This window comes from Symphalangus syndactylus, chromosome 12 (assembly GCF_028878055.3).
Source record: "Symphalangus syndactylus isolate Jambi chromosome 12, NHGRI_mSymSyn1-v2.1_pri, whole genome shotgun sequence".
Taxonomy (NCBI): Eukaryota; Metazoa; Chordata; class Mammalia; order Primates; family Hylobatidae; genus Symphalangus; species Symphalangus syndactylus.
This window is the reverse complement of record NC_072441.2, coordinates 126,786,171-126,808,897: the sequence shown is the minus strand read 5'-3', so window position 1 is coordinate 126,808,897 and position 22,727 is coordinate 126,786,171. Positions and strand designations below refer to the sequence as shown.

Genomic DNA, 22,727 nt, shown 5'->3' with positions numbered 1-22,727 from the left:
AATTCTCCCCTACGTTTTTGGTGTAGTTGCTTCCCTTGCCCTTCCTGCAATAGCCTCCTGCTCCACTTGATAGTAATAGCTTTACTGTATTTTTTTTTTTTTTTTTGAGACGGAGTTTCACTCTTGTTGCCCAGGCTGGAGTGCAATGGCGCGATCTCGGCTTACTGCAACCTCCACCTCTCGGGTTCAAGAGATTCTCCTGCCTCAGCCTCCCACGTAGCTGGGATTACAGGCATGCGCCACCACGCCCGGCTAATTTTGTATTTTTAGTAGAGGCAGGGTTTCTCCATGTTGGTCAGGCCAGTCTCGAACTCCTGACCTCAGGTGATCTGCCTGCCTCGCCTCCCAAAGTGCTGGGATTACAGATGTGAGCCACCATGCCCAGCCTATTGTATATTTTAAACCATAAAATATTTTAAAACTTTAGAAATATTCAGGTTGTAAGTGCTAAATCAAACTACATAAATATTGACCTTTTCAATTTATAAAGTGTTTAACACATTTTCCTCGTTGATGCTCATAACTGCTCTGTGAAATCGGAAAGGAATCTTATTATACCCATTTTACATAAGGGGAAGAGGGAACTGACCTAAAGCTACTCAGTTAATGAACAGTACAGCCAGGACCAGAAAAAGGTCTCTCAAGCAGGCTTCCTTCTACTTTTCCAGCTCCCTCACTACTTGAATAACAAGGACACTTAGCAAGCTGGAACTTTATCTGACACCTACTCAAATCGTGCATAGAATTAGCATCACAAACCATGGCTCAGAATATGGGCTGTGGGCCCAGACTGCTGAGTTCAAATTCTGACTCCAACTCACCAGCTGTGTGACCTGGGCAAGTTATTGGATCCTTCTACTGATCTATTACACCTTATTACCCCCATCTGTAAAATGGAGACACCAGCTGCGCCTACTCAGAGGGTTGATGTGAGGCTCCAATGAGGCAATAGGCAATGGGTATGGGCAGCCTTGAATATAGCAAGTGCTCGATAACAATGTTGGCTATTATGTGAGTTCAGAGTTGAATATAACGTGAAAAGGTTGGCCGAGTGAGGGGGACTGTGAAAACAATTATAATCACTGTGACAAGACTGGAGCAGACAGGCTGGGATCACAGGCAGCCGGGTGATGCCTCTGCCTGGGCACAGGGACATGGGGCTATCTGTCCAGGAGGGTGTCCCTCTCTGTCTCTTATCTGCAGCCTGCCTGTCTCTCCACTCCCAGCCCCAGTGGACCATCTCTAAGGGGCAGACTCCCAGGTGAATTGTGAAACCCTCCCCAGGCCCCTGAGGCATGAAGGTCTTTCTCCTCATCCACTTTCCCCTGGCTGTGGCTCTCAGTGAATCCCTACAATTCTATACCCGGAGGGCAGCACCAGTCCAGACCTCCTACCCACCAGAGCAGGCACTGGCAACGAGATAGGGTTGGAGGAGAGGTAGCGCCGGGACTTCCGGATGGCAAACTTCTCTGTGGGTAGAGATTTCCCAGCAATCTTGAGCTTCAGGCCTGGCACAGCTCTGCAAAAGAGATGGGGAGGGTGGGAGAGGATGAGAAAGAGCAGGAGAGGGCAGAGGGTCCCCAGCCTACCCAGCTATGCTTGGCCCCCTCTGGGCCTCAGTTTTCCCATCTGTACAATGAGAGTGTTGGACTCTAAAGAGCCTTCTAGGTCTGAAATAGCCTGCAGCTATGATTTTAGAGACCGTGCCCCAAGACCTGGCCACTTCCTATGGCTGGGCAAGGGGTTCCTCCCCGCCAGCTGGCAGAGGTGAGAGTGTGCCAAACACCCCTGGGCCGGCCCTGCCTCCTAGTTATCACCTCCACTCCCAGGCCCCATTTCCGGGGAGGACCCAAGAGAAGTTTAACCCCAATTTCATAGGAGAGACCAACACTCAGAGAAAGGGTGGGACCTACCCAAGACCAAACAGCTCAAACCCTTAATTAACTCTTGCCTCGAGAGTTCTGGCCTTCTCAGCTGTTTCCAAGGGCAGAGCAAAATGCGGTATGCCGCCAGGCACGCCTCATCATCTGGGGCCTCACCCACCCAGCTCCATCCCACCCTCCTCCTATTTCTGCCACAGTCATTGGGTGTGGCTGTGACCTCCGGCCTGAGCCATTTCAGCTCAGGAAACAGCTGGATGTGGGTGTGAGGTACCCCCAAACTCTTCCTTTGCTTATTCACTGTAGAACCTCTCTTGGCCTTAATTTCCTCATCTCTAAAATGGAGATAATGACACCTGCCCTCCTAGGCTTTCTGGAAGAGTCATCTGAGAGGGGGACATGGAGTCTGCTGTAGTGGCAGACACCCTGGAAGTGACAAATGCCCTATTATTGTGACAACAGTAGCCTAGGAGGCTCATGTTATACCCACTTCCAGGTCTGCAAATTGGGGTCAACCTCACCAAGACTGGAGGAAGGCTCTAGGCTCCATTCTCCACCTGCCAAGGCTGAGCTCTGCTCTAAAGACGCTTCACAGGAAGCAAACACGGTGGTACAGAATGAAAACAGCCATCACTTAGTCGGCAGCTTCTAGGCTCCTAGTTCTATGCCGGGCTCTTTACATTTGTTATCTAGTTGATTTGCAAAACAGTGCTGCAAGGTGGAGGTTCTTATTCCCATTATACAGATGCTGAAGTTGTCCAAGGTGACACAGCTAAGAACAAGCAGAGGCCGGTTTACTCCTGTTTGTTCGATTCCGACTCTCAGCTCTCTACTGTGCTTCTCTGAGTGTCTCACGTTAACTCGGCAGAGTGAAAGACCTTCCCTCCCTGGACCTTGGGGCCACATCTGTCCTACTGCCCACATGAGACTCGGAGGGAGACGATATTGACAAAACCATTTCTGTGAAAGAAAGCCTCTAAAGAAATTCAAAGGGCTCCAACTACCAGCAGCAGCAGCAGCATGGGGTGGCGAGGGGAGGGGAGGACACACAGGTGGGGCAGTCCTGGGGTGGGGGCAGGGAGCCACCCTGTTCCTCCCTCCCCAGTGCCCACAGCTCAGGGCGGCCTGGCTGGTCTGTCCATAGCAGCCTACACGGTGGGAGCGGCCTACACAGTGGGAGCACGATGGTGGGACCCACCTAAATAATTCCACTTCGTTGTCCCCGAACGGCTTGTAGTCCTCCTTCCCAAACATGCTGAGGTAGGCGGCCTTCATGTAAATGTAGGTGGCCTGTGCGAGACAGAGCAACAGCCAGGTGTGAGCAGCCCTCCTCCAGCCCCAGCCGGGCTGAAATCTGCAGACGGACCTCACGTGGCCCAGCACAGGAGCTCGCGTTGTCTCCAAGCCCCACGGGAGAAATGAAGGTAAGAAGCTGAAGCAACTTGAAGACCCGAATCCAGCACAACCCATGTCAAAGCAGCCACCTTCTTCTCCACTTGAAGCAGTGGCAAGAAGAACCCATGCAACTAGTAATGGGCAGGACAGGCTGAGGCTGCAGCAGAGACACAAGGACAGGGGCGCACTCAGGGCTTCCGGGAAGCAACAGCTTCACAGTGGGCCCCTGAAGGGCAATGGGGAAATTCCCTGAGGCCCCAGACAGGGCCTTCCAGCCAAGGGGAAGAGGCTGAGCAAAGCCAGGAGGTGGCAGGATGTGTGTGGATTACCAATAGGAGGATGAAGCACGGGCTGTAAAAAGAAGAGGCTTGAGCCAGAAACGTGAGCAGGGCCTGGGTCGGCTCAGCTCGGGCCACCCTGGTAGAACTAACTGCCTTGCTGTGTGTGCCAGGCACATCACATCCAGCACCTCGCTTGATCCCAAAGCCAATGCCAGAAAGGAGTCCGTACCCCACCTCTGCTTCCTGGGACCCCAGAGCTACTGGGGCAGAGCCGGGAGTCGACCCCAGGACCTTGCCCACTAGATGCACAGCCAGCACTGACAGGGAAACCGTGGCCCTGCGGGAGACCCCCTACCCCACCCAGTCCTCCCTGCACGCCACGCCCCTTCCTCAGAAGTCCTGAGACAGGAGCCTGGCTCTGTGCTGCCCCAAGTGGCCAAGCCCCGAACCACAGCTCCTGCCTCCTGGCTAAGAAAGGGTGGAAAGGAAAGGGCGCCGGACATCCGGGAGTTTTTCCTAGAGCAGGCGGAAAGCGGCCCCCACCTGGCAGCCCCACCTATGCCGGGGCCTCAGCCCGCCCTTTACAACATGAGGAAAAGCTGGTCTTTGTGGGCCACGGCGGGAAGAATCTCCCTCCCTGAAACCTGTTCCCGGTCCCATCTTTTTTTTTTGATATGGTCTCGCTCTGTCGCCCAGGCTGAGGCTGGAGTGCTATGGCGCGATCTCCGCCTCCCGGGTTCAAGCGATTCTTGTTGCCTCAGCCTCCTGAATAGCTGGGACTGCAGGCATGCACCACCACGCCGGGCTAATTTTTGTATATTTTAGTACAGACGGGGTTTCACCATGTTGGCCAGGCTGGTTTCAAACTCCTGACCTCAAGCTATCCGCCCGCCTCAGCCTCCCAAAGTGCTAGGATTACAGGCATGAGCCACTGCGCCTGGCCCCGGTCCCATCTTTAACCTCCCGGGTCGCCCTTGTCCTCTCCCTTTCCTCTCCCCTGACGTGGAGGCACCAAGTCCCAGTGACTTTACCGCCCGTCTCACTCTAGGATCCTGCTGGCCTTGCCCTACGGCTCTCATTATCGGACTGCCACCATCTCCACAACGTCTCCCTGTTCCAGGCTACCCGGGATGTCTTTCTGCCGTCCTGGTACATATTGTCTCCTATCTCCCTGCTCCCACTCCTGTCCCCTGCAAGCCATTTCGCACACTGACCTTTTTAAGTCAGATCATGTCAGTTCCTTCTGGAAATCTGGTTATATCCCATCACACTCAGGAGACATCTCCTACAGTTTCCTTGACACCTGCAGCACTCCAGCCACACGACGGCCTCAGGGCTGTTCCCAGGACACATCAAACACACTCCTGCCCTGCCCTGCACAGCTCCCTCTGCCCGAACGGCCTGCCTTGTGACTGCCACGCGCTGCTCCTGCGCTCCATTCTGGTGTCCCCTGAGACAGGCCTCCCCCGACCTCCCCTTACAAAGGAGCCTCTCCCATCACTCCCTGCACCCGGCCTCGCTTGTTCTTCACTGCACTTACTGGAACCAGACATCATGTTATATTGCCCATCTGTGTTTCTTGTCTCCCCACTAGGACGTGAGCCTTGAGAGGGGGTCTTTTCCTGCTCATTCTTGTATTTCCTGGCCTAGAATAGGACCTGGCCAGTGGGGGTGGCCCAGCAACTGCTGGTGGGCTTTCTAAAGCACCTGTCTAAGCCACAAGCCTGCCAAGGCTCCCCCACTGCTGGATAAAGCCCAAACAGCCACTCACGTCCTCCATGACCTGCCCTAACCTTTCTTTTTCTGGCTCATCTTCTGCCATTTCCTACCCTACACTCCTTCAACTCTCCCCAGGTCTCTGCCTGTGTGCTCCTCGGCCTGGGATGCCATTATCCCTTCTCCACCAGGCTCATCTCCAAGAGTCTTCCCTCCTGCCCACAGACAGCTCACCCTCACCACACCACCAGGGTTAGGATGGAGGCTATGACAGAGTTGTGGATGCCCCAGCTCTCCAGGGATGTACGGGGGCTATACTGGGACAAAAGAGCAGCTGTCTCCCCTGATCCAGGCCCCCTGCCCTTCTGCCGCACCAACTCTTCACTCTGCAGCACAGAGCCCCTATGCAGCGCCCTGGCTTCTGAGCCTTTGGTCCTGCTGCCCTCTTGGCTTGGGGTGTCCTCTCACTTCCTCCACTCTGCCTCCCTAAGTCCTTCCTCTCTAAGACCCACCTCAGAGGTCTCTCCTCAGAAGCCTTCCTGTCCTCTTGGGTTGCCTGGGGATGCCTTTAGCTCCTTGGGTTTCCCAAGCCCTGAGCACGCCACTGTCACCACCTTGTTTCTGGCCATCTCAGCCTCCAGGCTGCCAGCACTGGGGGAAACACAAAGGCCTCTACAGGGCTGACGGCAGGAGATAGGTCAGGGTGGTGGGAAAAATTATAGAAAGAAGCAAACCTTCTTGGAAGGCTGGGAGGTTTTGCAAAAGCTTCAGGAAAGGATTTGGCTGAAGGCAGCTGAATTCTCTCAGAGTAGATAACAAGAAGGGAATTGATCTAGATTAGTTTACTTAGGCCTCAGAACCTGGCCTTTCATCATCGTGCGGAGGACTGCTCTCTCCGGTGGCGGGGTGGGGGGCGGGGGCGACAATGTCAATTACCCACAAATGGAGTTTGCTTTAGGCCTTTGTCATTACATCTGTACTAAATAAATGCAAGCGTGGCAGGCTTATGGGGGCCACTGCTGACTCTGGCAGGGGTCCCCTATCTGCTGACAGGCAAGCCTGTGTCTGCATACTCCGTTCATCTGTCGCTCAGCCAGGGTCTGCGGGTCAGACCCAGCAGCTGACCTCGGAGGATCCTGGCAGAGAGGGGCGCTGCCTGCACAGAGCGGGTGGTGCCTATGGCAATGGCCAGAGGCCCAGGCTTCAGGACTAGAAGTTGGTGGAGTCTGTGGTGGCCAACTTCTGGAGATTAGAAACGGGTGAGGCCCCAGAACTCAGAGTGTTACAACCCCCATTTTTCACAGGAAGTCCTCATGAGGAGAGTGTTGCAGAGAGAGAGGGACTGGCCACTTCAAAGCCACACAGCGGGCTGGGGACTGAGCCAGAATTCCTGACAGCTGGGAGGCCTGGCCCACCTTCTGTTCCTCTATATAGCAGCTGTGTGCCCCTGCCAGGTCTCTCCTTCCCCATGTGGTTAGCCCCAGCCGCCCACCTCACTCTACAGGAAGGCTTCGAGAGTCACTTTCAGTTCAAAAAGGTTCCCTAAGGCCCGGAATCCCAGCACTTTAGGAGGCAGAGGTGGGAAGACTGCTTGGGCCCAGGAGTTCAAGACCAGCCTGACCAACATAGCAAGACCCTGTCTCTAAAAAAAGAAAAAAGGTTCCTTGAGGCCTTGTCCTTGTTGGGAGTAGGAGGTAATGAGGAGGGGATGTGGGGGCCATGGGAGCTGGGCCTGAGGAAGCACCTTCAACAGCAGGATGGGCTCAGGGCAAGCTCCGACTCCTCACTAGGACTCTAGGAGCAAGAGAGAAGCAGAGGCCCCTGAGTCACACAGGACTGTCCTCAAATCCGGTGTCTGTCACCAACAGCCATGTGGGTGGGAAAATCACAGTCCTTGCTTAGCATCAGTGGCCCTCATGTGCCCAGTGGAGATAGCAACTTCTCCTCACTGGGTGTGGTGCGGAGGACATGACAGGTACCAGACACACGTTGAGAGCTCAGTAGAAGCCTGCTCCCTTCCCCAGCCCCACCTGCCCCAGACCCAGAGAATTCCCCTTCAGCTTGGTCCCCAGGCAGGGCTACTGAAAAGAGACCTCCATGCAGAGGAGGGGGAGGGACCAGATGCAGATGACAGGTCTCCTAACAGGTGCCAATGCAGGTCAGTTCTAACGGCTGCCTGGAGCTTTGCAGGGAAGGCATCTAAGGTCACAGCCAGGCTCATGGCAGAGGATTGATTAGCAATGTCTGCTATGGGCAGGGGATGAAGCCATGAAGACACATGTCCTGTGTATTTACAAATAACAGATTAGATGTTTGCTGAGCTAGGTGGTTCTGAGACTCTTGGTTCCAATTTATGCACTATCATTACTATGATGGTATAAGCTAACACTTATTTCAATACTTACCGTGATAAATTTCATCTTTGGTAGGCGGGCATTTGTTTGGCTTTGTTTTGCCTATATGGCATCTTGTTAATCCCTCCACTATTTCTGGGTGCATCATTTTCTTCTGTGGAACCATCCCTCTCCTACTCTCAGCCCATGAAGAATCTTCCCACCCCTCTGTTCCAGGCATTGGCATGTGACAAGTCAGACCAGTAAGGCTCAACTGTGGGACTCTGGTTGAAACCAAGGGGAGGATGTGAGTAGAAGCAGCCCATGGCCACCTTGCCTGTCACATGGAGAGAACCTTCCTGCAAAGATTAGCAGAAACAAAGATGTCATAGGAGAGAGCACAGCCACAGATGGAAAGACCAAGCCAGACGACATCATTTGAATTCCTGGATCTAGCCCTACCTGAAGTTGGATGTGCCAAGAATGTTCAGTTATATGAGCCTTTTGTGTTTTGGACCTGCATAGTCTAATACAGTGGCCACTAGCCCTACATGGCTATTTAAATTTAACATTTAGTTAATTAAAATTAAATAAAACTGAAAACAATCAGTTTCCCAGTTGCACTAGGCACATTTCATGTGCTCATTGTGTACATGTGGCTGGCTGGTGACTACCATATTTGGGCAGTGCATAAGTAGAACATTTCTACCGTAGAGACAGTTCTATTGGACAGAGGGAGCCCTGTTTCTGTCCTTTTGACTAGAAATCTCTTTGTGACACATTGTGGTTCAGAAGTTTCTCTTGTGGTCTTTAGTTCCTTCCAAGCCTGAGTCCTATTAGAATTTATGGTTATGTTTAGATTCCAGCTGAGGCATCTGTGTTCAGTTAGGGATTTGGCCTGTGGTCTGGAGGCACACAGTCAGCCCTGGTCACCCAATGCCCCTAACACGTGGCATCAGCCCACCTTGGACCAGCAGTTCTCCTTGCTGAGTAGGTCGGCATAGAAGTAGGACATCTTCCACTGGCCCTTGTAGGTGAAGCACCACATCAGCTCCCAGTAGCACATGTGGTGGAACTGCTTCCAGTGCTGCTGGGCCTCACAGCACTCCTCGAAACGCCGGATGGCCTGCAGGCATCTTCTGGTCAGCCTGACGGGTGCCCACCTAGCCTCAACCCCTCTGCATCCTCTGAACCTCCCAACACCACAGCAGACCGGGCCTCCTCCAGGGCATGGTGGTCCAGCCCTGTGCTAGGCTCAGGTGGGGCCCCAGGAGCCAGGAGATCTGGCCTCCAGTCCTGGTTTTACCTCCTAAGTCTTACATGACCTTGGGCCCAAATACAGCCCCCGCCTGGGACTCTGGTTTTTAGTAACAAAATGAAAGAGCAGGACAGAGCTATAATGGAGGGGAGGTACCAGACTCCAGCTTAATCGCCATGCCCTAAACAGATGGGCTTTCCTAACCTCTGCCTCCCTCAAGCACCTCCCTCAACCTCCCTCCACTGCAGTGCTGCAGTCCTGTATCTCCCAGTGAAAATCCCAGGCACCACAAATGCCTCCTCCTCCCTCGTCTTCCCACGTTGCTCTGTCAGAAGGGCCTCTCCCGCTCCTGCTCTCTGGTTGGTTCTCTCTTGGGGGCCCCCTCCCAGTCTGTCCTGTCCCTGAGTGTGTCACATGTGCCTGACTTCCTGCTGGCCTGGGAGACCCCGAGGGATCCCCAGCCCCGGCCCGGACCCCCATCACTCACTGCGTCAATGTTGCCTTTAATGACTTCAATCCGCCCTGCAAAGAACAGGAAGATGGCGCCCTGCAATGACACACATGTAAGTCTGTGTGGGTCCGTGGGTATCTGTGGGTGTTTGTGGGCTGGGGGTACCGGGCAGCGCATGGGGCTCACCTTAGGGTACCGGTTCAGGTAGGGCTTCAAGAGCTTCTCGGCCTCCTCGATGTTAACATTCCCAGTACCTGGAGGAGGTGGTGGGGGAGACACAGAACATGTCACCACCCCTGGCTCCTGTGATCCTGCCAGCAACCCAGCAGGGACTTCCCGGGGCCTCCCCCTCCCCCTCTGTGAAATGGGGATAATTCTCCGTGTCCCTAGGGTGACATGAGGATTAAATAAGGCAGTGCAGATATCGCTCCAGCACTTCACAGGGCTCGATAACCAGGAGCCTGCGTCCACCAAGGCCGTGCCCAGAACCATAAGGTGCTGTACACAGTGTCTTCACACCCTGCACAGGGTGGGCACTACCACCCCCATTTCACAGATGAGAAAACTGAGGCTGGAACCCAGTCACACTGTGAGGCAGTGGGCATCAGTAGGCCAGTCCCCGGGACAGTGGATGTGGCTCTGTTTCTGGTTTCAGTACCCCTATCCCTAGCCACAGGGACATGAGCAGGGTCTGTAGCCCCTCATTCTCCTTCCCCACTGGAGATGACCAAACCCCAGGGCCCCAGGGCCCCAGGTCCCCCTGCACAGGGGCACCTACCGAGCACGAAGGTGAGGAAGGTGTGGTAGCACAGCAGAAGCATGACACACAGCACAGCGCGGAAGCTGTGCCCTGACGCGCCCTCCTCCAGCTGCAGCAGCCCATAGTCCTGAGGGGACGGGAGGGTGGGTGAGGCTCCCAGAGAGGGCAGGGGCTGGGGAGGCGGCTGCACAGCTGTGTGGGCAGTGCTGCCGGCACAGGGGCGGAAGAGCACTGGAACCCTGGAGGCTGGGTCAGCTGTGTGGCCCTGAGCAAGGGGCTGCCCCTCAGTGCCCCAGCACATTCCTGGGGGAAGGGGACACAGCTGCCAAGGCCAGGACAAAGGCTTGGCGGGTCTCAGGTGTCCCCCACCTTCTCCACAGCCCCTTCCCCACCCTCCATGTAGTCACCGGCTTGGCTGCCCTGCGATGGGTATTGAGGGCCTGAGCAACTGAGGTCTGGTTGGGAGCAGGAGAGACACGGAGCTGGATGATCCCAGCCGTGGGCTCAGGGCACAGGTGGGGCCTGGGAAGGCTTCCTGGGGGAGAAGCCTCCAGAGCCTGGCTGGAGAGGGGCTGGGGGCAGATCCCCCACCTTGTTTCCCTGCCTGCAGTCTCTGCTCCTCTGTCTGTCCTCCAGAGCATTCTTGTTCTTTCTAAAACACAAATGTGACCTGCCTCACTCCTCCCTCAAACCCTCCGTGGCTCCCCTGCCTTCGAGATAAAGAGGAAGCCCAGGCTGGCACAGTAGGTCCCGCAACCCGCCTGGCCAGGCCACACTGCCTCACCTCTGGGCCCTCCCTTCTTCATCCTGAAATCCTACTCATGACCCACGTGCTTTCTTAAGGAAACAAAACTGAAAGAGACCTTCACAGCCTCTAGTCAATGTTTTCCAAAGCTCAGGCAGCAGATGGCAGCTAAGATTTCAGGGGTCCATGGGCAGACGCCAGGAAACACTGAGTCATGGTAAGGGTTTTCCCTTCTCAGTTATCTTTCTATCCTTTGGTGGTGCCCAGGAGAAATCGCCAGTCCTTTGCTCGTGGGGTTCGAACTCTCTCACCCTACGCCCCCTTTCTCAGAAAGAGGCAGCCTGGCTGAGCCCGGGCCCACTACACAGTCTAGCTGGGCTTTCCAAAAGATGGCTGGGCCCTCGTGGTATTTACTTTTATGATTATGTTCTTATCATGCCAAATAATATGGAGGTTTGTGTAGAGATGTTTCCTTTAAATCAATTTCAGTAAAAGTCATGAGTCACTTTTGAGAAAATATATAAATTATAATAGAGAGGTCCGTGGGTGTGGCAAATATCAGTAAGGGCCAGTGCACGTTTGAGAAACACTTATCTGGTCCATAACAAAGCCCTTATTTTACTAAAAGGAGGCTCAGAGAAGGGAGGGACTTGCTCAGAGTCACAGAGAAAAGGGGATGAGGCTGGACTGACCCAGAGCTCCTAACTTCCAGGCCAGTGCTCCTTCTCCCACACCAGGCCTCCTCCACCAGGAAGCCCTCCCTGATCTGCTGCCTTCAACCTGGGATTGGTACTCAGGTTCTTGCCCTCAGTAAAGTCTCTGGGTGCTTGAGTTCTCTGGTTCCTCCTCAAGGTCTGATGCCCAGTAGGGCTTCCCTCGGGCATCTGCTGGATGAAGTGGTAGCACCAGAAAATGGTCCTTGGGGGAAGGACTTGCTCAAAGTCTTAAAGTGAGGCAGAATCTTCACACCCACCCCCACCCAGAGCCTCTGCACCCTGGGAGGGCCAGGCAGGGATCACTAGCCCCATTTGCCCAGAGAGAAGACTGAGGCCCAGGGAGGTCTGGGCATTGTCCAGGGCCATACAATGAGAGGGGCTCAGCCAGGACGGGCACCTAGGCCCTGCGGCCTGTCAGCCCCACCCTGTCCAGCCCAGCCCCAGTTCTGGGGCTGAGCAGGTCAGGGGTGCTAGGAGGCAGGTGGTTACCTTGTTTCCTGAAAACCCCACAAACTCCAGCAGCCTCAGGATCCTAGTAGGAAGCATGGACAGTGTCTGCAAGAAAGGAGGCAATCAAGCATGTGAAGGTACCCAGAGTGGGCAGGGGCCACCCCCACTGTCCCAAGTCTTGCTCTTTAACAGGCTTTACCTGGAGGGGAGAGGGCCACCCCTCTAACTTTGGAAAGCCTCTAGCCAATGTTTTCCAAAGCTCAGGCAGCAGATGGCAGCTAAGATTTCAGGGGTCCATGGGCAGGCGCCAGGAAACCTAGCCAGGAAACCCCTGGCCACCTAGGTTCCCGAGGCTAAATCTTCCCTGGGAATCTCCTCCTCCCTTGATCAGGCACAGTTTTCCCAGCCTTCCTGCTCCCTCTGCCTGGAAGCCCCTCCCCAGCTGGGAAACTCCTAGGGATCCTTCAGGAGCCAGCACAGATGCTCACCCCCTCCCGTAGGAAATCTTCCTCCACTCCATGCAGGAGGAAGACTTAGTTCTCTGTCCCCTCTAAGTCATCAGCTGGTTTCAGGACTGTCTCCTTTCCTGCCACTGGTAAATGTTTAACCAGCAGCTCTCCAGGGCAGAGAAAGCCCTGATGTATTATGTGTGCCAAGGTCGGGGGCTGTGAAGGCTCCACCATAGTGGATTTCAAGCTACTGGCCTGACTTGGGAAGAAATGCACCGATGGACTCGAGCTGGCTCCAGCGCCCACTCCACTCCCACCCCAGCTGTGAGCCCCTGAAGGCTGGCCACACGTCTGGTCACCTCTGGATCCCGGTGCCCAGCACACAGCCAGGTGCAGGGGCACTTGGCAGTGACCACACATGAGTCAAGGACAGAAGGGGAGACTGAGCTCGAGCCCGGCACTGTGGAAATGGGGAAGGAGCACTCACCAGGTTGAAGGCCCCCACACCGAGCTTCACTCCTCCTTCAAAGTGCGGGTGGTTCTCGCCCTTGCAGTATCGTGAGGACTGGACAAGGCTGTCCAGCTCCCTGCAGAGAGATGCCAAGTGCTGTTTCAGCCACTGCTGGGGGTGGGGGGTAGGGGCTGGGACCCCTTCCAGCTGGGCCTCAGGTAAACTCCCTGGTGGTGGATGCATACAGTTCTGGTAATCCTGAGAGCTGATATTTGAGGAATTTCGAACCCCATCTCCCACCATGATAACACACTCCTCACCCCCTGAATTTCAGCCGTATGGGCCCTGGCACACTCTGTCATGGGCAGCTTCTGGAGATTTGTTTGCACTCCACATCCTGTCTAAAAGAGGTTTTCTCAGCCTCCACACTACTGACATTTTGGGCTGGATAATTCTTTGTTGGCGGCAGCGGCAGGGGAGCTGTTCTGTGCATCGTAGGATGTTTAGCAGCATCCATGGCCCCTGAGCACCAGATGCCAGTAGCATCCTCTCCCCAGCTGGACAACCAGAATGTCTCCAGATACCCCCAGATGTCTCATAGGGGGAAGTCACCCCTAGCTGAAAACCACTGGGCTAACCCAAACACCACCTCCTTCAGGAAGTCTTCCTGGAGTCTCTTGGTTGGAATTCAACTCTATTTCTCCTGGTTACCAACTGCACAGAGCCCCTAGCCCAGCCACCTGGGGCAGGACAGAGGCTTTAATGATGTGTCTGCCTCCTTCCTGGGCTAACGGCATTTTGAAGGCTTTCAATTAGCAAGCTTGAGGCTTCTCTGTGCCGGGCACTGGAAGACAGCAGGGACCAAAACCACCAAGCCATTGCCCCCACAGCATTCTCACTTTAAGGGACAGACTCCCCCGCCCCCTCCTCCCAATTAAGTCACTATGAGAGTGATGACAGGCTCCAAGGAGAAGAATCCTTGGGCCTGACCTAGTCTGGGGATAGGAAAGGCTTCCCTGAGGAGGTGACATTTGAGCTGAAATCTGGTACAGAAAGCCCGGTGCAGAAAGTGTTTCCGACAGAGAGAACAGCACGTCCAAAGGCCTTGAGGTAGGATCCACCTTGGCATATTTGAAGAACTGGGGGAAGGCCCAAGGACCTAAGGCAGAGTGAAGCGGGAGATGTGGCAGGAAGGGCAGGGATAAGCTCCCAGGAAGGACTTGACAATAATGCAGGACTTCTTTTAAGAGCAAGAGGAGCCTTGGGAGTTAGCAAGGGGTGGCCTGACAAGGTGTGTGCTTTGGTGACATCATTCTGGCAGCTGGTAGGGAGGCTGAAGGGGCCAGAGCACTTGTCTGGTTTTTCTAGAAAAATTCTAGCATAGGCCCCCAAGGTAACGTGATGTTCACATGCTATATGGTACATTATACCCTAGCAATACCTTGTAACAAGCTCACAATATCCCTGCAGGGAAGCAGCCACATTAAATGGGGAGATAAAGATGATAAATAGGCCAGGCGTGGTGGCTCACACCTGTAATCCCAGCACTTTGGGAGGCTGAGGCAGGTGGATAACCTGAGGTCAGGAGTTCGAGACCAGCCTGGCCAGTGTGGTGAAACCCCATCTCTACTAAAAATACAAAAAATTAGCCAGGCGGGGTGGCGCACGTCTGTAGTCCCAGCCACTCAGGAGGCTGAGGCAGAAGAATTGCTTGAACCCGGGAGGCGGAGGTTGCAATGAGCCAAGACTATGCCACTGCACTCCAGCCTGGACAACAGAGCAAAACTCCGTCTCAAAAAAAAAAAAAGACTTTTTTATTTTTCCTCTTTTTTTCATTTTTTTTTTTTTACTGTGATAAATATACATATCATGAAATTTAACATCTTAACCAATGTTAAGTGTACAATTCAGTGTTATTAACTACATTTACATTATTATGCAACTATCCCCAATATCCATCACCATGAATTCTTTTTTTTTTTTTCTTTTGAGACGGAGTCTCACTCTGTCGCCCAGGCTGGAGTGCGGCGGCGCGATCTCGGCTCACTGCAAGCTCCGCCTCCCGGGTTCATGCCATTCTCCTGCCTCAGCCTCCCAAGTAGCTGGGACAACAGGCGCCCGCCACCATGCCCGGCTAATTTTTTTTTTAATTTTTAGTAGAGACGGGGTTTATTTTTTTTTTTTTTTTTGAGACGGAGTCTCGCTCTGTCGCCCAGGCTGGAGTGCAGTGGCGCAATCTCGGCTCACTGCAAGCTCTGCCTCCCGGGTTCACGCCATTCTCCTGCCTCAGCCTCTCCGAGTAGCTGGGACTACAGGAGCCTGCCACCACGCCCGGCTAATTTTTTTTTTTTTTTATTTTTAGTAGAGACGGGGTTTCACCGTGGTCTCGATCTCCTGACCTCATGATCCGCCTGCCTTGGCCTCCCAAAGTGCTGGGATTACAAGCGTGAGCCACCGCGCCCGGCCTAGAGACGGGGTTTCACCATGTTCGCCAGGATGGTCTCCATCTCCTGACCTTGTGATCCGCCCACCTCAGCCTCCCAAAGTGCTGGGATTACAGGTGTGAGCCACCATGCCCGGCCATCGCCATTAATCCTTTTCCTCCTGTAAAAGTAAAACTTTACTCCCCTATCTTTTGGTCTACAGCTTCATGTCTATCCTTAGCCCCCTTTGCCATGATATTCCTCTCTCTCTCCTGCCTGATGGAAAAAGCATGAAGTAAATTATGTGCCTTCTCTGTGGTGCATGTGGACTACTGAGCAGGTGTAGTAAGATGTCACCATAAATTTATCATCACCAGCTTCAGCTGGGCTTCTCCGTACTGCCAGTCACTCTTGTGCTGTTTCCATAGTGATTTCTCCATAACCTTCTTCATATTTCAAACCTTATCTACTCTCTATAAACCTCTTGCCGCCCCCACTTTTTTTTTTTTGAGACGACATCTCGCTCTGTCACCCAGGCTGGAGTGCAGTGGCACGATTTCAGCTCACTGCAACCTCCGCCTCCCAGGTTCAAGTGATTCTCCTGCCTCAGACTCCCAAGTAGCTGGGATTACAGGCGCCTGCCACCACACCCTGCTAATTTTTGTATTTTTAATAGAAACAGGGTTTCACCAGGTTGGTCAGGATGGTCTCGAACTCCTGACCTCAGGTGATCCGCCTGCCTTGGCCTCCCAAAGTACTGAGATTACAGGCTTGAGCCACTGTGCCTGGCCTCAAATCAACTTTTAACGGAAACAAGTTTTAATGCAAAACTTGGTGAGTGGGGGACTGGATTTTCAGAGCTTTTGTTGCTGTGGGAACCATAGATAAGGGATTATGGATCCATGTTGGGTAAAAATGCTCCCAACTGAATCTTCATTCATAAACACGACCTGTGCCTGGGCCAGTTTGAATGTCAAGGATCCAGAGATAGCATGGAAATGAGGAAATGATTTTGGCCTGCAGAGAGCGCGTGCATGCACGTGTGTGTATGTGTGTGTGTGTGTGTGTGTGCATGTGTGTGTATGTATACCTTTCCTGTATACTAGAGGGGTTAAAGAAGGCTTCATGGGGAAAGTGGCATTTGGACTGGGCCTTAACAGATGTGTAGGAGTTCTGCTGCTGTTCCCAAAATGGTTGTTCCTGTGGCTGTCTCCCTGCCCCCACCAGAACCCCTGTGCAGAATCTGTGTCTTATTTTCCCCAGCAGGGGTCAGGCATGGAGTAGGCACTCAAGGGACCAAAGGGAAGAGACACAGCCAGCAAGCCAGGGGAATCTGATTCCAGGAGACCGAGGTCCCGAGGGCATGGAAATCAGACTGCAACAGCAGTCTACTAGGTTCTGGCCTCGGTTAGTACTCTTTTCCTCCCACAAAGCCGCCTGAGGGGGACAGCATAGCAGATGCTGTGGCCCAGGGTCTCCCCACAAGCGCATGGCCAGCCCCACTCACTTGTAGGTCTGGTAGCTGTTTCGAACTTTGATGCCACCTTTGATGAAGCTCACCATGTTCTCGTCCTGCAGGAGGAAAAGATGCTGATGGCCTGGCCCAGGTGGGCAGCTGTAGGCGTGAGAGGGATCATGCAAGGCTCTGGGCCTGACTGCTCCCCTCCCCGTGAGGAACCCTGGGGGGATGAGGTCGGAGGTCAGCCAAACCAGGCCCCCCTGCACTTTGGCCCAACAAAACCTCTAAAATGCCCAGGGTTGGACCAGCCTCCCAGGTACACATACTCTGTGCTTGGAGAGAGGACTGGAGGGGCCACGCCCAATGGTTAACAGTATCTCCCTCTAGGTGGAGGGACTGCGAGAAAGGAGGGGGGATGCTTGTTTTTGGATTGTTTGTGGTTTTTACAACAAGCAGGTATTTATCACATTTATAAATGTAAAGCTCTGTTGCCTACAGCCCGCCAGCAACTCTATTCACTGTGTACACACAACGGAAACGGATGCACAAGGGTTGTGGAAGTTCATGATAGCCAAGAAACAGAAACAGCCCAAATAGCCACCAGCAGAAGGACAGATAAACAAACTGTGGTGTGTTCATGCAAGGGAATAACACATAAGGCCGGGTGAAGAAAGCAAGACCCGTACCACTTAGGAAGCTCAAAACCAATGGAAACATCACAATATGCTGTTCAGACATGAGTACAAAGCTGAGGAAGCTATTTAAAAAAAAATAGGGTAGGGCCAAGGGGGGCGCATCACTTGAGGTCAGGAGCTCGAGACCAGCCTGGCCAACGTGGTGAAACCCCATCTCTACTAAAAATACAAAAATACAAAAATTAGCTGGAGGCTGAGGCAGGAGAATTGCTTGAACCCAGGAGGCGGAGGTTGCAGTGAGCCAAGATCACACCACTGCACTCCAGCCTGGGCAACAGAGCGAGACTCCGTCTCAACAACAAAAAAAAAGCGTAGAGGACAATAAACATAATACTCTAGGTAGTGATTCCCCTGTTGGGTGTACGGACAGGGTGAGGAGGAGCCCCAGGGTGAGGAGAGTTATTGCCAGTGTTCTGTTCTCCAGTTGGGTGTGGTGTTGGTGGGTGTTCATTATTTGTAAAAATGTAATAAACAAAACAAAATGTCATTTATGGTGCAATCATTACAGTGAATCCTAAAGCAAGGATTAGGATTAATCCAATTCTAATCTCCCCAGGTCAAAAAGATAGAAAAAAAGCTATGAAATTAACCAGCACCCCAACACAAAAATGCCCTCTCCTGCTAAATACACATATATAAGGATGATGATATGTTCTCATTATAACCCAGGCTTTCAGGCAAAAGCATGCAGTGATCGTTCTCATCATTCCCACTGTGTGGTGAGGAGACCTGGGCTCCAACTTCATCAGACCTAGGTTCAAATCCGTGCTCATCATTTGCTAATCATGTGACCTTGGGAAAGTGACCCCTCTCCTCTAAGTCTCCCCTTCACAGGCCTCTGTGGTGAAGATTAAATAACAACTATAAATGTTAGCAAAACAAACTGTAATGTGTGTAAGGTATGTAAAAACTACATACCTGTACCGTGTGCAAAAAGTCTGGTACATCATAGGTGCTACAATGCTTGTTGAACGAATCAAATGGAAAGCAGGCTTTGAGACAATGCCTATCACCCCCACATGACCCTTAACAGGAAATGCAGCAGTCACACAGTGGAAACAGCATCCCGGTAATGGTGGGAGCGCGTGTGCTCGGGATGTGAGGAGATGATGCCCATCACTTCCCTTTGAGCCCTGCCAGGGGCAGGAGTGTGAAGGATGGGTCACGATTGCTACAAGGGATGGGTCGTGGTTGCTATGGGGGATGGATCACGGCTGCTCTAGGGGATGGCTCGTGGTTGGACGTGGAAATTGATCTTCTGAAATCCCAGCCTCCTTGTACAAGTGGGGGTCCCTACCTGCAGGAAGGTCAGGGCTGCTCGCTGCAGCAGGCACTCTGCATAGCAGACCTCAGCGTGGATTTCCTCTGTGGGGAGAAAACCAAAGCCCCGTGGCCTCCTGGGACTCTAGTCAGGAGGCCTGGGACAAATCCTCACACCCCCACTTCCCCAAAAGCAAAGGGAACCTATGTCAGCACCTCTCCTGTCCCCTACCTCATCACCCAGCGCTTCAGGGCATTCATCACTGTCCTTAGAAGCTAGCTCACACCCTCCCCTAGAAAGTTGCCTAGTCTTGTTCTCCAAGCACCACTGTAGGTGCTGTGTACTCAGCAACATCAGATGCATTGTGGGGCGCTAGAACCTTCCAGGGCTCTTGAGGAGGGTAAGGCCACTTTCCCCTACGCTGCAGAGCCCCTCACTGCTTGTGGTCAGCCACTGCTGCCTCCAGGACAGCTGCATGTGGTCATGGCACAAAGACCTGGATGGACCATGACAGCCCGGACCACCTTTTCTCATGTTGTCCCAGTGACTCAGCTGCTGAAACCGCATTCCCCTCTGGGGCCCATGCGATCACTAGGATAATTAAATCAGTAAACTTAACTGCACATACAACTCTAAACACCCGTTGGCCTGAGGAGCAGAGCCCTGGCCTTGTGACAGCTTTCCCTTTTCTTGACTTGCAGGTTCTCAGCCAGTAGTGCTATCACATAAGTGGGTCTCACCTGCCCCCCACACCCTCACTAGAGAGCCATGCCTCAAAAGGCCCCAGGTCCGACCCATGTGTGTCCTGGCATGGACACCAGGGCCTGGCCCCCTAGGCGATGACAGGGAGGAAAACTGCCCCTTCCTGGGCCTGGAGCTGGCCGCCTGGGCTTAGCATGGTTGAGAAGATGTCCTGGATGCCACACCTTCCGTGAATTGGCCCAGCGTGGGGCGGTTCACCAGGCTGCTGAAGGAATCTGTTACAGAAGACTTCCTCCGGTGCCTGAAGAGGAAAAAGAGGGGCCTCAGGTGAGGATTAGAGAGAGGCCACACTTGTCTCTGCCCCTCTCTGCTACACTGTAGAACATTCCTAGAGAGACAGAGCTAACAGAAAGAACACAGGCTTAGGGGTCAGGCAGAAGAGGTTTGATATTCTGGCAAAAAAGTCACTTAACTTCTCTGAGGCTCAGTGTCTTCACTGGCAAAATGGGGACAGTTACCACCTGATCAGTCCTGGGGCTGGGGCTATACAGCAGCTCCTGGCCAACCCGCTTCCTGGCCAGGTGATGCTGCTCCTGGCAGCTCCCAACCTGTCCCACATTTCGGTTCCTCTCCTTAATGTCTCTTCGTGCCCAGCCTGGCCTACCCTTCTGCCCACCCAGGTCTTGGTGCCTTCTCCTCTGCTCTGTCACCCTGGTCCCTAAAAGCTGCCCAGTGACTGGCTCAGACAACGTAGCTCCTGAGGCAGGGCCAACAGGGAAGACTCTTAGCACATGCAGAGACAACCTCTTAGCCAAAAGCAGCAGTGCAAATAGTGGCATGTTAGGCCCTGGAATGGGCCAGGGTGACAGAAGGATGGGCCTCCCAACCCCTGATCCCTGCTCCCAATGCCCCCAACCTCTGACACAGCATCTGTGCCTCCTTCATCATGTTGCCGGCGAGCAGGATGTCCTGAGGGTCGAAGGTCATCATGGCCTGCATCTCCAGGATAGTGGCATAAGTCAGTGAGTGGTACATGCTTTCCTTGGTTCTGCCAAAGAGAAGGGACATTGAGAGCACCACCGTATAGAGCCCCAGAAGCAGCTGGCCCTGGGCAGCTCATCTCCACCCTCCTCCATTCTACAGTGAGGTGAGGGGACTGGAGGTCCAGGCATGGGGAGGGCCTTGGTCAGGTCTAATCTGCTCACTGCACTCAAAAGACCTCGGATTCTGTTTCCAGCTTGCCTTCTTCCTGCTGGGTGGCCCTAAGTGATCTACCAGATTTGAGCCTCAGTTCCTCATCAGCTCAGTAAGGGTGGCAGCAGCATAGCTGCCATGAGCACTGAGAAAGGGTTTGGTGTATGTCGGCCAGAGGCTGCCCTTCCTTGCACCCAGTGCCACCCTCTTGCCTTCTGCCCCCACCTCCTGCAGGCTGAGCCCAAGTCCTGTCTGTGAGATCCTGTTTAGCCCAAACCCCACTCCTGGGCCGCCCTCAACCCCACTTCCCTGGACCTCCTCACTAGTCACCTGCTGCCTCTTCCCACTCCCTCCCCTCATCTGATCATGGTGCCCAATGGTTACACCTTCCCATGGCTCCCATATCCTAGGAGATCCTGCCGGGCCTAAAGCTCCATGAGACGCCAGCCCTACCCACCTCTCCAGCCCGCTTGATGCTTCTGCTCCTCACCCACCCCCATCTGGTCACATTCAAGATTGCACCCCCAGCCACAATGAACCACACAGACCTTCCATGAGAAAATCCCACATTTCCCTCCTCCGGGCCTTTGCCCAGGCTGTTCCCTCAGATTGCAATGCCCTTCCTCGGCCAGGTGTGGTGGCACATGCCTGTAATCCCAGCACTCTGGGAGGGCAAGGCGGGAGGATTGTTTGAGCCCAGGAGTTTGAGACCAGCCTGAGAAACATAGTGAGACCCTGTCTCTAAAAAGTAATAATAATTTTTTTAAAAAAGAAAGAAATGCCCTTCCTCTACATCTCCTGACATATCTGTCAAGGCCCTCAAATGCCTCCCAGGCCACTGGGAATCCAGGCCTCCTCCTCAGGGACTCCATCTGTAACTGAGGCACGGGCCACGCTGAACTGACATCAGCATAGGCTCAGCTCTCCCCAGACTGTGGGCACCTCGAGGACAGAGCTTGTGTGTGACTCATCTCTGTCCTCAGCACCGATGTCAGGGCTGAGCCAAGGTGGCCTCAGGAGCCTCCAGACTCCCTGCTCCTTCATTGCCCCAGGCTCCTCAGCTGAAGGTTGTGTTGGGGGCAGGGGGTGGCATTTAGTCCATCACATGGAGAGGGCAACAGGCAAGGAGAGACAGGAACAACACCAGGTCCTCTCTGTATGTGGAGGGAGTCACTTAACACGTCCAGGCCTAGATTTCTGCTTCTGCAAAATGGGGATGATAATGCCGCCTGCCCGGGTCCCTGCGAGCCTGTGGGACTGACTGGGAGTGCCTTTACCCCCTTCCCCAGGTCTCCTTGTGAATTATTTATGAAGCTCCTCAGTGCCAGGTTTATGCTGGGAACTTCAGAGGAAAGAGAGATGACTAAGGTTTACAGGCTGTTTGGTTGTGAAATCATGTGACTTTACCCCTTTTCCTGCTTTTCCTGTTCATAAAACACTCGTAAATTAAGTTACTTCTGGGTGACACTCCTGTGATCCTTGAGGGTCAAAGGAAGGAAACCAAGGCTGCTCCACCAGTCGCCAGCTGGGGGGCACTCTCTGGATGCTCCCAGGCCTTTGCCAGGACTGCTTAATCTGCAGGCAGTGGCTTGTAGAGAGGAGCAGGCTGCCCAGAGTGGGGGCCAGAACCAGGTTTCAGAGTCCCTCAGACACAGGTTGGAGTCTCAGCTTTGCCAGCTACCAGCTGTGTGACCTGGCATGTCTCATGTCTCATAGCCTCTCTGAGCCTCAAGTTTTTCCCTGCAGAAGGAAAACCTTAACTCTTCTCCCCCACGGGTTTTTGCATGGCTTAAATAGAATACCCAGGCCAGGGGCCACTGCACCAAAGCTCGGTAAATATGAGTCCCTCTGTGTCCGGCGTCACTTCCCTGCATAAAAACCTTCTCCTTGAGGAGGGGCTTCCCTGGCAGCACAAAGACCTATCCGCCAGATAACACCCCCAGCCCCCAGGCCTCTCCATCTCTCAAGCCCTTGTCTCTCTCTTCCTGTCCCGCTGCAGGTCTGCGGCCTGGGACTCAGCACCACCTGCTCAGCCCCACCTGTGGAACCTTGTCTGGTGCTGGGCCCAGAAAGAAGGACAGCCCCACCCGGGCAGCTGGCAGACAAAG

General features: G+C 53.7%; 1 protein-coding gene across 1 annotated transcript in view; it reads right to left on the bottom strand.

Moving 5' to 3' along the window:
- TTC39A (tetratricopeptide repeat domain 39A) overlaps positions 1-22,727 on the bottom strand; it is a 45,160-nt gene that overhangs the window by 5,678 nt on the left and 16,755 nt on the right. The window contains 13 exon segments of the mRNA XM_055254779.2: positions 1,399-1,519; positions 3,079-3,170; positions 8,570-8,731; positions 9,351-9,410; positions 9,501-9,568; positions 10,093-10,201; positions 12,025-12,090; positions 12,922-13,021; positions 16,816-16,970; positions 16,973-16,987; positions 18,760-18,827; positions 19,650-19,726; positions 20,342-20,473. Coding sequence (XP_055110754.1) covers positions 1,399-1,519; positions 3,079-3,170; positions 8,570-8,731; positions 9,351-9,410; positions 9,501-9,568; positions 10,093-10,201; positions 12,025-12,090; positions 12,922-13,021; positions 16,816-16,970; positions 16,973-16,987; positions 18,760-18,827; positions 19,650-19,726; positions 20,342-20,473 — 1,225 coding nt within the window.